Below are 14,956 nucleotides of genomic sequence, written 5' to 3'. Positions count from 1 at the left end.
CCTGTTGGAGCTCTAAACCCGGTCCTGTTGGAGCTCTAAACCCGGTCCTGTTGGAGCTCTAAACCCGGTCCTGTTGGAGCTCTAAACCTGGTCCTGTTAGGAGCTCTAAACCCGGTTTAATCCTCCTTTTTTAAGTAGATAAACTGCATTCTTCTTGATTCGTTCAGGAATGTTTTTGGTGCTGAAAGTTGGAAGTGGGAGTATTAATAATCCATCATCCTGTCTGCCTGTCTGTTTGTGTGTCTGCCTGCGTGTTTGTGTGTCTGTTTGTGTGTCTGCAGACACAAACAGGTTCATCTTAAAGATTCGTTTAGTCTCTGCCGCCCACCAGGGTTTCTGTCTTTTAACCTCTGACCTCGTGCGTCTCCTCCATCAGGTCTAAAAACGTCTCGTGTGTCAGATTTTATCTTCCTTTTCCTGTTTTGTTTTGTTTTTCTGCTGCTTGTGTAACCGATCCTCCCCTGCATTAACTAATTATAGCTCAGCCTTTTCTTCTTTAAACGAGTTCGGCTGCGTTGTTAGATTGGGTTCACTAATCGAGCTTTTAGTTGATTTTTATCATCGTGGTGTTCGTCTGTTGGTCTGAAACATTTTAGCTCAACAGATACAATAAATGGTGTTTTTTTTCTTTGAAATTCAGATTTTATTTGAACTGAAATGTTTCTGGTTTTGCCTGCAGCCACCTGGACAACCATCACCTGTGGGACCCCAACGAGTTTGCAGTTTCCTGCTTCAGGATCACCATGTACTCCATCCAGGTGATTCTCACGAGTTTCTTTAGTCCAGCGTCTGAATCTCAGCTGGTCAGCAGGTAGCGAGGGCAGGAAATGATCCGGCCTTCCTGTTGGTTAGAGTCCAGGTAGGGCCGGACGGTATCACCAAACGGGGCTCGATTTAAATCTATAATAAACCTGATTAATGACAGAAGTTAAAGCGGCACAGCGTTTCTGACGGCGAGCGGCTCAGTGTGATGATGGCATCAATTAAAAGCTTTTACTCAGATTATAACTTTTCTGGAGCACAAACTCGACTCCTGAAGGTCTGTCAGGAGAAGACGTTTCTCTTCCCATCCGGAGGAATAAGAGCTGAATCCTCCAGCAGATTAATCTCCCTCCCCTCCCTGCTGACGGTCATTAGGGTCTGAATGAAGGTGTGAATTAGAGGCAAACAGTTTGGGTATCAGGCTCCATTTTCAGCTCTGAAAATCCTCCATTTAAAGTAGATTTTTCTCATTTTATTTAAATGGATTCTTCCACACCCATCTCTGACCCTCAGGGGGGAGGGGAGTGAGATTAATCTGTGAACATTTCATGCAGTTTAAAGCTTGGAACTCCACACTCTGCAGTCTCGAGTCGAAGAAGCTCCCCGGATGGGAACTCAGACATCTTCAACTCGAGCAGCTGAAAGCCGTGCAGCAGCTGCAGCTACCGTTTCTTCTTTAAGATGGCAAAGCTAACGTTAGCTAACGTTAACAAATGTTTTCAGAACATCTAAAGTAGTTTCTATAAACTTCCTGAATCAGGAATTCAGCTGCTTTTATTCAGTCTTCCTGTAAAATCGGAGCCGCTCGCAGAAGAAAAGCTGTTTCTGTTTCTCCTTCAGAAACGTTTCGTTTCTCTGGTCATTTATTTAATTTGTTTCCTCACTTCTGAGACGTAAGAACATCGACCGCTGCCGAGGTTCCTGGACGGGCGGGGGGCGGAGCTATGATGCATTACAAGCGCCTGTGAAAAGCTAGTGAAGACATGCAAACACTAATAGCTGTTAAAATGTCTCCTCTGTGTTGTTTTTGACGTTGCCTGAGGAACAACTTGGATTAAATCAGATAAAGCTGATAAATCGGCCCGACCGTAACACCAGCATGTCGTTAAAAACACCTGTTGGTCCAGAAGAACACTCAGCCCGGAGTCGTCTCTTCTGGTGGTTTGATCTGAAAGTTTCCTCCTGCAGAGCGACCCATCAGGCGCGCCGCCATCAGCAGCATTAACAGCCTTTTAGGAAGATAAACTCCATCCCTGAAGCAGCAACAGTAAAAGTAATTTGTCGTCGATGTTTGGTTTCTAAAGTCATCTCCTTGTGCCATTACTCCTGCAGTCGCACAGCAGGAAATCAATCAGAGGACGTAAGAAACGCATTGATTTTATGCTCGCAGCGGGAGAAAACGGTCCGAAGCGTCGGGTTTTAATCACAAGACGACAAAGAACGGGAGGAAAAAGGGACACATGTTCCGTCTTTTTCTGTCTGGAAACATCCAGCTGGGCCTTGATTACAGCTCTGAGGCTGTTTTCATGTTCCTGTTTCCTCAAAGGACGGCTGGATGAAGTGACTGAATCCTTAATTACTTTATTAAACCGACTTTTAAAGACTGAAATGAACTAAAGGTCAGGAGACTGAAAGGTTCGATCCGGCCCGCAGGCGCAGCACTCGCACCACGTCATCCAGCAGGTCCTCAACCACCTGGACACCCACAGCCGCAGCACGCCGCGGGTCCGAGCCGGCATCGTCCAGGTCCTCCTGGAGACGGTGGCCATCGCCGCCAAGGGCTCCGTGGGTGAGTTCTGCAGGGTTCTGCAGGGGATCGGTCACCCACTGTCATTTATTCAGAAGTACCAGGAACTAAAACATTTACAAAATAAAATGTTTAAAGTTTTTATCAGGTTTTATTTTCCTCAAATTCTGTGGATTTCACAGATAATATAACAAAAAAAAGCTTCAAAGAAGCAAACAGATGAAGACATGAATGAATGAATGAATGAATGAATGAATGAATGAATGAATGAATGGAAATGAGTGAAATTCCATTTGTTGTAGTGTGAATGTGAAGAAGCTAAAAGTGACACGAAAATAAGCCGAACGCTTGGTAAAAGTAGCAAAATGTTAGCTTAAAGCTAAAAACAGCAGATCATTAAAAGCTAGCTAAAAGTTTAAATAGCTAAAGGGTAGCTAAAAGTAGCAAAATGTTATCTGATAGCTAAAAATGGCAAAAGGTGCTCTAAAACCAAAAAAGTATCAAAACACTAAAAGCTAAAAGTATCAAATGGCTATTTAAAAGCTAAAGTAGCTAAAGGCTAGCTGAAAGCAAAAGGTAGCAGAATTCTAAAAGCTAGCTAAAAGCTAAAAACAGCAAAAGGCAAGCTAAAAACTACAAGTAGGAAAGCCTGCTTTAGCTTTTAGCTGACGTTCTGCTAGCGAGGAGTTTAGAGAAGAACATGAAATTAAGACAAACTGTTTTTAAAGCCGTAAAACCTTCAAATAAAAAGTTTAGTTTCAGTTTGTTTCCTGCGAGCCGTTCAGGAACCTGCGAGGCGTTCAGGGACCTGCGGGACTTCTAGGTGTTGATAAGGACGAGTTCAGTGATAATGAAGACGCTCGTCACCTTCAGAAGACACAGAGAACAATAACAGAAAGCAAATTAAAACTTAATCTGCTGTGAAGTTATTTTATTGTTAAATGAAGGTGAAAATCTCCCGCCGGGAAAGAGATGATTAAAAACCTCTTTATTCAGGAAAAACAGCTGAAAGTGTTTTTCTTCCTGCCTTGGACAGGAATGATCCACGAGTCGAAAAGAAGCGACGTTCTCAGCTTCGAAAGTGAAAACTCGACTCCTCCCAACCTGTGGCTCGGTACAGTCCTGAGGACGGCAGATCCACCTTAAATCCAGACCGTCCACCTTAAATCCAGACCGTCCACCTTAAATCCAGACCGTCCACCTTAACTCGCCTGGCATCAACAAGCTGCTCCAAAATGATTGAAGCATTAAAATCTAAATAAATGTTTCCTGAAGCAGAAAAAGTTCCTCTGAGACTCAAACTGCGTCCAGCTGTCCAAATGTCTCCACTTTTATTTTGAAAATTTATTATTATTACCGAGAGGTGACCCACATCTGAACGGGGTTTAAATTTAAATAAAGCCTGTTGATGCCAGGTTAGACCCGGGTTAGTCCTGGGTTAGACCCGGGTTAGTCCCGGGTTAGTCCTGGGTTAGTCCCGGGTTAATCCACCAAATTAGTCTTGGGTTAGTCCCAGGTTAGTCCCGGGTTAGTCCCTGGTTAGTCTCGGGTTAGTCTCGGTTAGTCCTGGGTTAAGCCAACAAATTAGTCTCGGGTTAGTCCCGGGTTAGTCCTGGGTTAGACCCGGGTTAGACCCGGGTTAGTCTTGGGTTAGTCCCGGGTTAGTCCTGGGTTAGTCCCAGATTAGTCTTGGGTTAGTCCCGGGTTAGTCTCGGGTTAGTCCCGGGTTAGTCTCGGGTTAGTCCCGGGTTAGTCTCGGGTTAGTCCCTTCATATTTTGACTGAAAAGCTTAAAGACTCAGCTTTTTTTTTATTTATTATTTATTTTTATGATTTATTTAACTTTGAGTAAAAATAAAAATTAAAGGAAGTTTTATAATTACATCAACGTTTAAACAAGAATTAAAGAAAAACTGAAATCATTTCATGAATCAGAGCTTCGCTGTAGAAACTTCAGCTTCAGACAAATCAAATGTTTTGAGTGTTACTGATGCTTTTATTTTGGCGGTGCGGCGCAGGTCCGACAGTCCTGGAGGTCTTCAACACGCTGCTCAAACACCTGAGGATGAGCGTGGACTTCGAGCTGGACGCCGGCTCCCGCAGAAACTCCAGCAGCAGCGTGTCGTCCGGCCGCGGCAAGGAGAGCGAGGAGCGCATCGTCCAGAACGCCATCATCCAGACCATCGGTACGGCGAGCTGCTCAGGAATCAACCTTCGGCTCGTTCAGGAGGAGCTTCAGCTTTTAGCTTTATCATTTCTACACTTTTCAAAATGTTTCACTTCATCGAAATATTTAAACATTTAACTTTCTTTAAAAACTGCTTCGGCTGCTTCTTATGCTGCTTTTAGCTTTTAGCTAACATTGTAACACTTTTAGCTGATCTTTGCTGCTTTTGGGTGCTAGCTAACTGCTACATTTAACTTTTAGCTTGTTTTTTTAGCATTTAGCTGTTTTTGTCTTTGAACTAGCGTTCAGCCTTCAGCTCAGTTTGAGCTTCAGCTTGTTGTTGTTTGGAGAACAGGAACCTGGTCCAGGTTCTGATCTGGTTCCTTTTTGCGGTTCTCTGCAGGGTTCTTTGGTGGAAATCTGCCCGATTACCAGCGAGCCGAAGTCATGATGTTCATCATGGGGAAGGTGCCCGTCTTCGGGACCCCCTGCCACACTTTGGACACCACTAAGATCGGGTGAGTCCTGACAGTCGAAGAACCTCCAGCTGAGTCTTCAGGAACGTTCCTCAGAGGAACCCAGATGAAGGAACGTGGAGGCAGGGTTAGAACCTGATGGACTGTCTTTAAGTTTGACTTCCTGTTGGACTTCAGAGGTTTCACTGACTCCTGAAGCTAAAACAGGGCGTCTGCAGGACAGAGGACCGTCTCCTACAGGCGTCCATTTCCTTCCACCGGTCCGTGTTCAGGTCCAGAAACTCAGACGTCCACCTCCAGCTCATCCTGGGGATCCTAAGAGGATTTATAATCCTGCTCCCAGGAGACCTGCAGAGGGAGACGTCCTCAGCCTCAGCTGCTCCTCCTGAGGAGGAGGAGGAGCAGCTCCTCGCCTCCTCTCTGCAGGAGGAGCTCAGAACCTGGATCTGGTCTGGTTGGACTTGAGGAGGTCCTGGCAAACCTAAGAAAAGCCCTGAAAGCAGGGGTCCCCAGTCATGGTCCTGGAGGATCAACAGACTTCTGAGGAGCAGAGGATGGTGGTCCTCCAGGACCAGGACCAGATCTTCTCTGAGAACCCCGTTTCTGTGAGCTGAAGGATTTAAAATCATCTGCAGAGAAGATTTGTGCCCAGAAGGACGAGGAGTTTAAACTTCTGACTTCCTGCAGACTCTCAGCTACTACCACACAGGAACTGACCGAGGAACGTTCCTGGTAGCTGGGGCTGCTTTTAGTGACGGGTTATAATGGTAGTAGTAGTAGTACAGTAGTAGTACAGTAGTAGTACTCGTCTTTGCCAGCAGCAGATAAATCAGAGTAAATATAAAGATTCAAACTGTTCTGCTGTTTGTGTTTCAGGCATCAGGGAACCAAGAGGATCCAGACGATGCTGCTCAGCTCCCTGATCATGGTGAGTCCAGATCTCCAGGGTCAGAACGGTTCAGACAGACGTTCCTCTGCAGGAGAACGTCTGCTTCTGCAGCTGGTGGTGAAGTTCTGTCACAGAACACATGAGTCAGCAGCAAAGAAACGGGGGGGGAGGGGGGCGGCGTTCAGCCAGAAGGTCCTGGAGGAAAAAAGATGGCTCTCTGAAAGCTCCTCCTCCTCCTCAGGTGACCTCCGGCTTCAAGTCCAAGTCCATGACGGCGGCGCTGCCGCCCTCCTTCCTGGACCCGCTCTTCTCCATCTCGCTGATGGAGGACAGCGAGCTGAGGCAGCTGGTGCTCGAGATCCTCCACAACATCATCGATCGCCATGACAACCGCGCCAAGCTGCGCGGCATCAGGTACGGAGCGGGCCGGCGGTCGGACCGGCCAGAACCGGCCAGAACCTCTGAAGGTCTGCTTCTGTCTTTCAGGATCATTCCAAACGTTGCAGCGTTGAAGATCAAACGGGAGAAGATTTCCAAACAGGATGTTGGATTCATCAAGAAGGTGAGATCAAAGATGGCTCCTGAATCTACTTCCTGCATTATTTAACTGCTTCACTTCTTTAATAAATCAGTTAAATTAAGATTAAACTGCTGATTCAGAAAGGCTGGTGGAGATCATTTAAAGGTTCTGACGTCAGCAGATCCACGAGGGTTTTATCTTTTTTATGTTTATAAAACAACTCTTTTAAATGTTGGTCAAACCACCAGCTGCAGTCGATCGTGATCACTAATGAGGAGTTCAAAGACCTCGTTAAATTCAGACAATCGTTTAACTTCTGCACCTTCTGTTAAAGATTTATTTGAGCCTTCATGTCTGACACGTTTACCTGAGGAAACAAACACAAGCAGCTGATGATAAAACACACAAACATCTTCAGTTAACTTGATTTACAGCTTGTGGACCGACGGTCACACACACACACACATCTGAGGTTCTGGTTCTTTTTGACCCGGACAGGAAGACGAGGCTCGACGTCGAAGCGAGTCGAAGTGGCGTTCATGGCGCCGGGCGCGGTCGATGGGCGTGGCTCTTTATTTCAGAGTCAATCTGCTGTCTCCATTAGGCCCGGTTCTGAAATAACTGGATTGTTCTTTTTGTTGGTTCAGATTAGATTTGTCTTATTTTAGCTGCTCGTTCAGCTCGTCTGCAGGATCCTTCGGCTGCTGTTAGCTTTCAGCTCAGGTTCAGCTCGCAGCTCTCTGGAGTTTCCTGAAGCGGAGAATCGTTCTGTGTCAGTTTGGAAACAGTTTGCAGGAGTTCAGGAATATTTCAGGTTTTTGTTCTCGCCTGAATGTTGACCAACCAAACGCAGCGTCTCTGAAGACCATTTTTACCTGAATTTCTCTCCTCCTCCTTCTTCTTCTTCTTCTTCTTCTTCTTCTCCTCCTCCTCCTCCTCCTCCTGCAGCACGGGCAGCAGCTCTACCGCCACGTCTACCTGGGCTGCAAAGAGGAAGACAACGTCCACAAGAACTTCGAGCTGCTCTTCACCACCCTGGCCATCCTGACCATCGAGCTGGCCAACGAGGAGGTGGTCATCGACCTGATCCGGCTCGCCGTCGCCCTGCAGGTCAGACATGCAGCTCTGCGTGACCCGAGTCGTTACCGCGGCAACAACCTTTCGAGACAGAAAGTCCTTCCTGCAGCTGCTTGACGCTCTGTCTGCGTCTGACAGGAAATGGCTCTGGTCAACGAGGAGAACCTGCCGATGTTCAACTGCTGCGGCGTCATGGCGCTCGTGGCAGCGTACCTCAACTTCCTGAGTCAGATGATCGCCAACCCGCCTCTGTGTCAGCACGTCAGTAAGGTGAGGGGCGGGGCTTAAAGCCTGGTCCTCGTGTGTCTGTCTCCGTCCTGCTGGTTCAGGATCAGTTTGTTTCTGCCGTTCTGCCCTCAGGTCATCGAGTTGAGGAACATGGACGCTCCGTACCTCCTGCCGGAACATATCTTCAGAGATAAATGTCCGTAAGTAAAGTTCATCTGTTGGAGTCGGGCCAGGTCAAGATGGCCGCCACAGCATCCCCGGCACATGCATGTTTTTGCTCATGTCCCTCAGACTCCCTGAATCTTTGGACAAAGACGAGCGGCTGCTGTATTTCCAGACGGCTGAGATGGCTGAATGTCTGGCCGGACCGGGATACAATGCAGAGCGTCTGTCCGTCCCCTACGTCCCCCAGGTGACAGGTAGGCCCCGCCTCTGCCCACGCCGCCACCTAGGGACAAACAGGAGATAATTTACTGTCAGACATGTTTTAGAAACAAATAAAACCTTAAAAAGGTCAAAGATTTAGGAGGTTTGTTGGTGTTACAGAGACAGAAGTAATCTGAGTAAATTTCCTTCATGCTGAAAGTTTAAAAAGCTTTTTCACTAAATCCTGATGAGTAAAGTGTCCAGATTGGCTCCTGGGGATTATCCGTCTCTGTCCTTCAGAAGTGAAACTTTAACCGAGGGCCTTCTCCTCTCTCTGCCACGCCTTCAGTTCTTTACACCGTAGGAAAAATCCTGCTCAGGTGCAAGCAGACGTCCAGAGGTAAACATCTGTAGATCCTAGATCACGTAGTTTAGCTCCGAACGCTGCTGTCGGTTCAGACCTGAATCTGAAGAAGAGCTTCGGCTGATTTTACTCCGTCGGTTCTCCGACAGAAACCTGAAAACTAAAACCTGGAACAAGGAGTCTCCTGCTGCTCCTGGTTTCAGGACATTTTGGATCTGATTTGTAGTTTTTACACACTTCCTGTTTGAGGCGGGAATCCACCATGGCAACCAGTGACTGTATCACAGCAGGTCTCTTCAGATTAAGAGTCTGTTTAATCAGAGCTTAGATTATTAAATCACGTTTCTGGTTATTTGAGACGTTAACAACCAGAACCTTATTTTATTTTTTACTTGTCCTGCGTTGGATCTGGATTGTTGGGGTGAGTACATGAGGCTGATCTGACCTTTGACCTCAGTGTAGTCCAACAGCTGGCCCAGTTTTTCCCCCCTGTCTTAGTGAAATAAATAATCTTCTGTAACGTTGGAGCGACAGACTGCTGGTTTCCCTCCATCCCCTCGTTTAAAATAAGGATCATTTGATGGTTTTATTCTTTGAATGAAAAACTCCAGAACTTTGTGGTTTAATTGTTTTTAATTTTCACGTTAAACACAAACTTTTCACCTTTTTACAAAAAGAAGCTGACAGCTGGTCCTGCATGTCCTCCATGTTGGACGGCTGTCCAGGTGTCCAGTTATTCCCCTGAAAGTGCAGCAGGACGTTTGACCCGTTCTGTAAACACGGATCAACTTTGGCTCCTTTAAAGCCTGAAACTCTCTGCTTGGTGAAGCCGATGTCCGACGGTCTGATTTGAGGTTTTGTGTTCAGATGAAGATCGTCTGACCAGGAGGAAGAGTTTCGTGGACACCGTCTCCCTCCAGGTGGACATCGGGCCCAACATCCTCCCAGAAAAGGTCAACTTTCCTTTTATTGAAACAGGAACTTTAAAACGTTCCAATGTAGCAAAGATCCTGAAGCTGAAGCTGCTGTTCTGTTTTCAGTCCCAGCTGGCCGAGGAGATCACCTTTGAGACGCTGAAGAAGGCCATCGGTGAGTCTCTGCCCCGACAGGAAGTCCACATGTCCACTTCCTGTCAGCTTCTAACTGTCCTCCTGCTTTCAGACACCACGGGTCTGGAGGAGCAGGAGCGGGAGCGGAGGCGTCAGGTGATGGAGAAGTTCCAGAAAGCTCCGTTTGAGGAGCTCGCCGCTCACTGCGAGTCCAAGGTGGGAAAATAAAACCATCGGAGGTCAAGCTGCCGTTTCCTAAACTAACCCTGAACTAAAACGTCTTCTTCCATCAGGCCAACATGCTGCACAACCGCCTGGCCCAGATCTTTGAGCTCACAATCCGGTAAGTTGGACTTCAGTCTTCCTCTAAAGAATTATTTGAAAAGCATTTATAGTTTTTGCACAGCAGCTGATTGAGGCAACATGGCCTCCCCAACCAGGAAGAGGTTTTAGCCTGGACTCTTCAGAATAAGAGTCCAGTTCTGTCCTAACTTCCTCTCTCCTAACCCAGGCCCCCCCCCAGCCCGTCCGGAGTGGTGTCCATCTCTGCGGGACACGTTCAGCACCCGTCTGTCCCCGTCTACGAGATGAAGTTCCCCGACCTGTGTGTCTACTGAGGAAGAGGAGGAGGAGGAAGAGGCCTGAATCTGAGTCAACGAGAACAAAACGTTCCTGCTGTGAACCTTCACAACCAGATATCATAGATTTAGTTTCTGCCGGTTCTTTAACGTCCAGCAGTCTTCCTGAAACGTTTAATTTAATTACTGATCAAACTGTTTAAAGTATCTCGCTGCACGGAGACAAAGTGTCCGGCTGCAGACTGTTCTTCTTCATCTGTAGGAGAGCTTGCTATGAACTGAGCTTTAAGCGCCGCCAGTAGATGTTCTTTAAAGCGTAATACCACCGCCGGCCACCAGGGGCAGGCTGCATCCTCAGTAGATAAAGTTGTGAAACGTGACGTTTGTGATCATAGATTAAGATCATCACGCTTCCTGTTGATGTTTTTCTTCGTCTGTTCTGAATAGAAATCCAAATATTAGCCTGAGTGTCGGAGCAACATCATCACCAGCGTCAGACTGCATGAGTTCATCTGAAGATGCTGAAGGGCTCCTTGCAGCAGCAGAGCGTATATTTTTGTACATTTTATGCATCGTGGTGTTAAATCATTGCCTGCTAGAGATTTTAGGGCGAGAAGATTCAGCAGCACAATCAGAACTCGGTTCTGTGAATCTGGACCCGACCTGCAGGAACAACAAAGAAATGACATGAAAGCATTTCAAAGTTTGCACTTTTGGCTCTGGAAGCGGAACTGAAGCGTCTTTCACCACCGGCTGGTACTACAGTGTTTGCACGATGGGTTCTGGACCCGCTCCGGCAGCAGAACCTCGCCGTTAAAATGGAAACTGTGCTTTCAAATTATTGTTCAAGAGATTCAAATAAAGAGTTTCTACCAAACCCAGTGAGTGGCTGCTGGTTCTGTGGGTCCGAGTCGGGTGGGAGGAGGTTCTGCAGGACGGAGACGTCTTCACCTGAGGACGACAGCGTCCACAACATCATCAGAGGATTAATGTTTGTAAATTAACTTCTTACATTCAGCTTGATTAGAAATCGCTCAGTTCAAACCTCGGTGGTAGTAGCTGAGAGTCGTTCTCAGGGTTAAAGGTCAACAGGGCGGCGTCCTCGTCGTTCAAACATTAAAAGATCTCAAAAATTCCACCTTAAAACCAACATTATCTTCAGTAACAATAAATGAAGCAGGAATGATGTCACAAACTGGGGGCGTGGCTACAGGTGGAGGCAGTTAGACACGCCCACCTTTTGAAAAAACCCCGCCCACTTACATCATCTTTAGCAGCCATTTTAAATCTGAACTGATGTCTGCTACGTTTAGCTTTTTTAACTGCTGTTTCAGCCGGGTTCTTTTAGGTTCTTTAGCTGTTGTTTCGGCTGCGGGCGACAGAGTTTAAAACCGGGGGAAGTTTTACGTCTCAGACTATTTACAGAATAACAAACATCATGGCGGCGATCCGAACTCTCACATGTCTGGGCGCCTCGTAGCAGCCGAAGGCCTCCAGTGGAGCTCCGACAGGAAGTCATCGTTCAGCTGGGCGAGGCGCCGCCTGAGGAGGAGGTCAGAGGTCAAAGGTCAACATTAAGGCAACAAATGGTTCCAACTCTAACAACTAGACTCTGCTCAGCTCAAGATGGCCGCCAACATAAGTCAGACATCGAGCTGAAGTCTGTGGTAGTAGCTGAGAGTCGTCCTCAGCTCCCTGAGGTGCTGGAATCAGGCGCCGAGCAGAACCGAGCCTCGGGTCGCTGCGAGGAGGACAGTAAAGGGTTAATACTCACACAGAACGCTGATCTGAGGCCGGGGGTCCACGTCCAGAGAGACGGGGGACATCAGGAGACAAACGAGACAACCATTCACCCTCTCACCAGAGAAATCCACACGTTCACGGGGCGGAACATGTGAACTCTGAGGCTGCAGCTCTAACCACTGCTCCACCGTGCAGCCCAGCGTCAAACTCAAAAAGACGAATTTCTTTGTTTCTGATCCGTTTCCTTTGTTCCTCCTTTCTCTGAGCTCTGACGCTCATTAAAGACAAACCTTCATTATTATTATCATCTGGAAACAAAATGGCCGACTTTGACTTAAATAAAATCAGGAGTTTGTAAGTAATTAAAAGTAAAACTCCCAGTCGCCATGGAGACGACTGCCGCCGCCGCCAGCTGAGAAACAAACAGTTTAAACTGTCTGAGGGTGAGAAACTTTTATTTGGGGATTGTTTCTGATGCAGCTAAAAGAGAAAATTTGTTTCTACTTTTAGATTAAACCTCAGCAGGCTGGTGGCTAAACGTTCATTTGGTCTGAAGTCAAACCCCTCGCTGTCCAGATGTTCCAGATGGTCTCCAGGTTTCACTTCCTGTGAGGAAGAGCGGCTCTCGGCTTCTCGCAGATCTTCGACAAACATCTCTGCTTCAGATCTGTGGAGGAAACGACTTCCTGAGGGAATATTAGGATTTAAATCCTCTGAGAAGCAAAGATTTGGTGTCAAACCCGGTTTGTTTCCTGGATCAAACTAAACATATTGGTAATTTAAAAATAAGTTCTGTTTGATCGCTTCGATCAGCCGCCGAGTTAAAGACTCATTAAAGATAAACAGCTGCAGGGGTTACTGTTGGAGACGCAGGATTTAAAGGAGAAGAAGAAGAAGTTGGGCTCACTCACTTCTGGACAGAGACACCCTCTTGACTCGCCGGCAGACCTCGGAGGTGTGGCTTTCATACCAGCGATGGCTGTCGACGCAGAATCTGTCCGGAGGAGCAGAAAAACCCAGAACCTCAGAATCAGTCGTGTCAAAGATCGAAGCTTTCGAAGCTCATCGATCAGCGATCGCCTGAAGAGTTATTATCTACAACAACAAAAACTAAAATTTACTTTTATTTGACTCACCATGGCAACCAGTGACTCAAAATCTGCTGAGTCACCTGTTACCATGGTGATTCCCACATTTTTTTGGGTGGGGTTGGCAGCTCAGAGCGTCACGCTTTAAAACTAGAAACTCTTCTTCTGCTGAAACCAGATTGAAGTTTGTTACTGAACGAACAAAACTGATCCTCTAAAATAATATAATTTTATCTGGTTGTGTAAAAACTAATAAAGTTTTCAGTCGTGTGAAGCTGAAATGTTTCAGTTTTACTGAAATCCTGTCGTCTGTGAGGGAAGACTGTCCTCTGGCTGTCCTCTGACTGTCCCCTGGCTGTCCTCTGCCTGTCCTCTGGCTGTCCTCTGACTGTCCCCTGACTGTCCCCTGACTGTCCTCTGCCTGTCCTCTGGCTGTCCTCTGACTGTCCCCTGACTGTCCCCTGACTGTCCTCTGCCTGTCCTCTGGCTGTCCTCTGACTGTCCCCTGACTGTCCCCTGGCTGTCCTCTGACTGTCCCCTGGCTGTCCTCTGACTGTCCTCTGGCTGTCCCCTGACTGTCCTCTGGCTGTCCTCTGACTCAGCCTGAGGTTAGTCTAACTTCTCTGTCCTGGTTTTAAATCCATTTTGTATTCAAACCCCGTCTGACTGCAGGAAAGTTAAAACCTTTTCAGGCGGCTCCTCAGGTCCGACGGCCTGCAGAGACACTGGGAGAAGAACCTGCAGAGCTCGAGGACGCAGGGCTGCAGCTTCTGAGCGCCGACCGTCATGGCGGCGCCGGGGACGGCATCTCCGTCCACCTCAGGCCGTCTCCAAGGACAACCTCTCAGGAGACAGAGAGACAGATGAGGTCAAACAACGGTTTCTGCTGAATGACGGTTTAAGAACTAAGAGGAGGGTCATTAAACCCAACCAGAAGGTTCTGATTAACCTGCTGAGGGGAACATTTACAGACGTTCTGCTGCTGCAATCAGGAATCTTCTCTGATTACAGGTAATCTGTTACCACGACTCCCAACTACAATAAAAACTCATTTAAGTCCTATTCTGTACATTTTTATCACTCAGAAGCTCCTTAAGAAATAAAACTGAAGGGTTTCAGTCCCCCGTGTATCTAAAACAGGCACCAAAAACTAGAAGTGGTGAAACAATAGTGTTATCAGGTAGTTGCTGGAGCATCTGACAGAGGATGGTTAATGGAGTCATACAGGGGATACAGATGTTACAGCGGTTTCATGCTGGAACAAACCCAATTCAAGATGGCTCCACGCCAAGGGAGGCTGAACGGAGTGGGCGGAGTCCGGACACGAGTGCATCACGAGTTCACCGCTCAGCCGACCGGATATAAAATGGCTGCCGCAGCTAATCAACCTTGAATATCTCAGACTGTCTGAAACTCGGAGGTCAGAGGAACCTTTACTTTGAAAACTCAACTGTTTGTTTCCTGAACCACTGAACAGATTTTAATGTTTATTAAACGGACGTCACTTCAAGATGGCCGCCGCAGCTACTCAACATGGCTGAAAGTCAGTAGCTGAGAGTCGTACTCTGAGGTTCTGACAGGTTTAGACCTGTAGCAGGACGGCGGCGGGCGATAGGCATTCCTGCGAGGAACTCGAGAGCTTCCTGTAAGGTTTGTTATTTTCAGCTTTTCTGATTTTAAACATTTAAAAGAAAAATCAGTAAAAATTTTATCTACTTTAAGATTTTTAGCCGAGTTGAATGTTTCCTTAAAACTGATCCCAGATCCCCGAAAAATCCTGGATTTCCAGATCAGACAGCCGCCGCGTGCACAGTCCACAGTGGACACATGCACGTCCACAGGCCGCGTGCACGTCCACAGCGAACACGTACACACCCACAGTGGACACGTGCACGTCCACAGC

General features: G+C 47.2%; 2 protein-coding genes across 4 annotated transcripts in view; one reads left to right on the top strand and one right to left on the bottom strand.

The window, feature by feature from the left end:
• The window catches only part of efr3a (EFR3 homolog A (S. cerevisiae)), a 48,436-nt gene extending 37,337 nt beyond the window's left edge, over positions 1 to 11,099 (top strand). For both annotated transcript variants that reach the window (XM_037982024.1, XM_037982023.1), the window contains exons 8-23: positions 680 to 758; positions 2,416 to 2,551; positions 4,527 to 4,694; positions 5,079 to 5,193; positions 6,028 to 6,079; positions 6,282 to 6,454; positions 6,527 to 6,602; positions 7,509 to 7,670; positions 7,776 to 7,907; positions 7,998 to 8,065; positions 8,157 to 8,284; positions 9,463 to 9,548; positions 9,636 to 9,684; positions 9,757 to 9,860; positions 9,938 to 9,987; positions 10,156 to 11,099. In XM_037982024.1, coding sequence (XP_037837952.1) covers positions 680 to 758; positions 2,416 to 2,551; positions 4,527 to 4,694; positions 5,079 to 5,193; positions 6,028 to 6,079; positions 6,282 to 6,454; positions 6,527 to 6,602; positions 7,509 to 7,670; positions 7,776 to 7,907; positions 7,998 to 8,065; positions 8,157 to 8,284; positions 9,463 to 9,548; positions 9,636 to 9,684; positions 9,757 to 9,860; positions 9,938 to 9,987; positions 10,156 to 10,261 — 1,684 coding nt within the window. In that variant the 3' untranslated portion in view covers positions 10,262 to 11,099. The remainder of the gene's footprint in view (positions 1 to 679; positions 759 to 2,415; positions 2,552 to 4,526; positions 4,695 to 5,078; positions 5,194 to 6,027; positions 6,080 to 6,281; positions 6,455 to 6,526; positions 6,603 to 7,508; positions 7,671 to 7,775; positions 7,908 to 7,997; positions 8,066 to 8,156; positions 8,285 to 9,462; positions 9,549 to 9,635; positions 9,685 to 9,756; positions 9,861 to 9,937; positions 9,988 to 10,155) is intronic.
• LOC108249635 (HERV-H LTR-associating protein 1) overlaps positions 10,786 to 14,956 on the bottom strand; it is a 15,275-nt gene continuing 11,104 nt past the window's right edge. The window contains exons 14-18 of one of the 2 annotated variants that reach the window (XM_037982025.1): positions 13,738 to 13,894; positions 12,877 to 12,959; positions 11,684 to 12,632; positions 11,268 to 11,361; positions 10,786 to 11,173 (exon numbers count right to left, since the gene is read on the bottom strand). In XM_037982025.1, the coding sequence (XP_037837953.1) occupies positions 12,565 to 12,632; positions 12,877 to 12,959; positions 13,738 to 13,894 (308 nt within the window). In that variant the 3' untranslated portion in view covers positions 10,786 to 11,173; positions 11,268 to 11,361; positions 11,684 to 12,564. The remainder of the gene's footprint in view (positions 11,174 to 11,267; positions 11,362 to 11,683; positions 12,633 to 12,876; positions 12,960 to 13,737; positions 13,895 to 14,956) is intronic. The other variant, XM_037982026.1, reaches the window with a different exon arrangement.

This window comes from Kryptolebias marmoratus, linkage group LG20 (assembly GCF_001649575.2).
Source record: "Kryptolebias marmoratus isolate JLee-2015 linkage group LG20, ASM164957v2, whole genome shotgun sequence".
Taxonomy (NCBI): Eukaryota; Metazoa; Chordata; class Actinopteri; order Cyprinodontiformes; family Rivulidae; genus Kryptolebias; species Kryptolebias marmoratus.
This window is presented reverse-complemented; position numbering and strand designations above follow the sequence as displayed.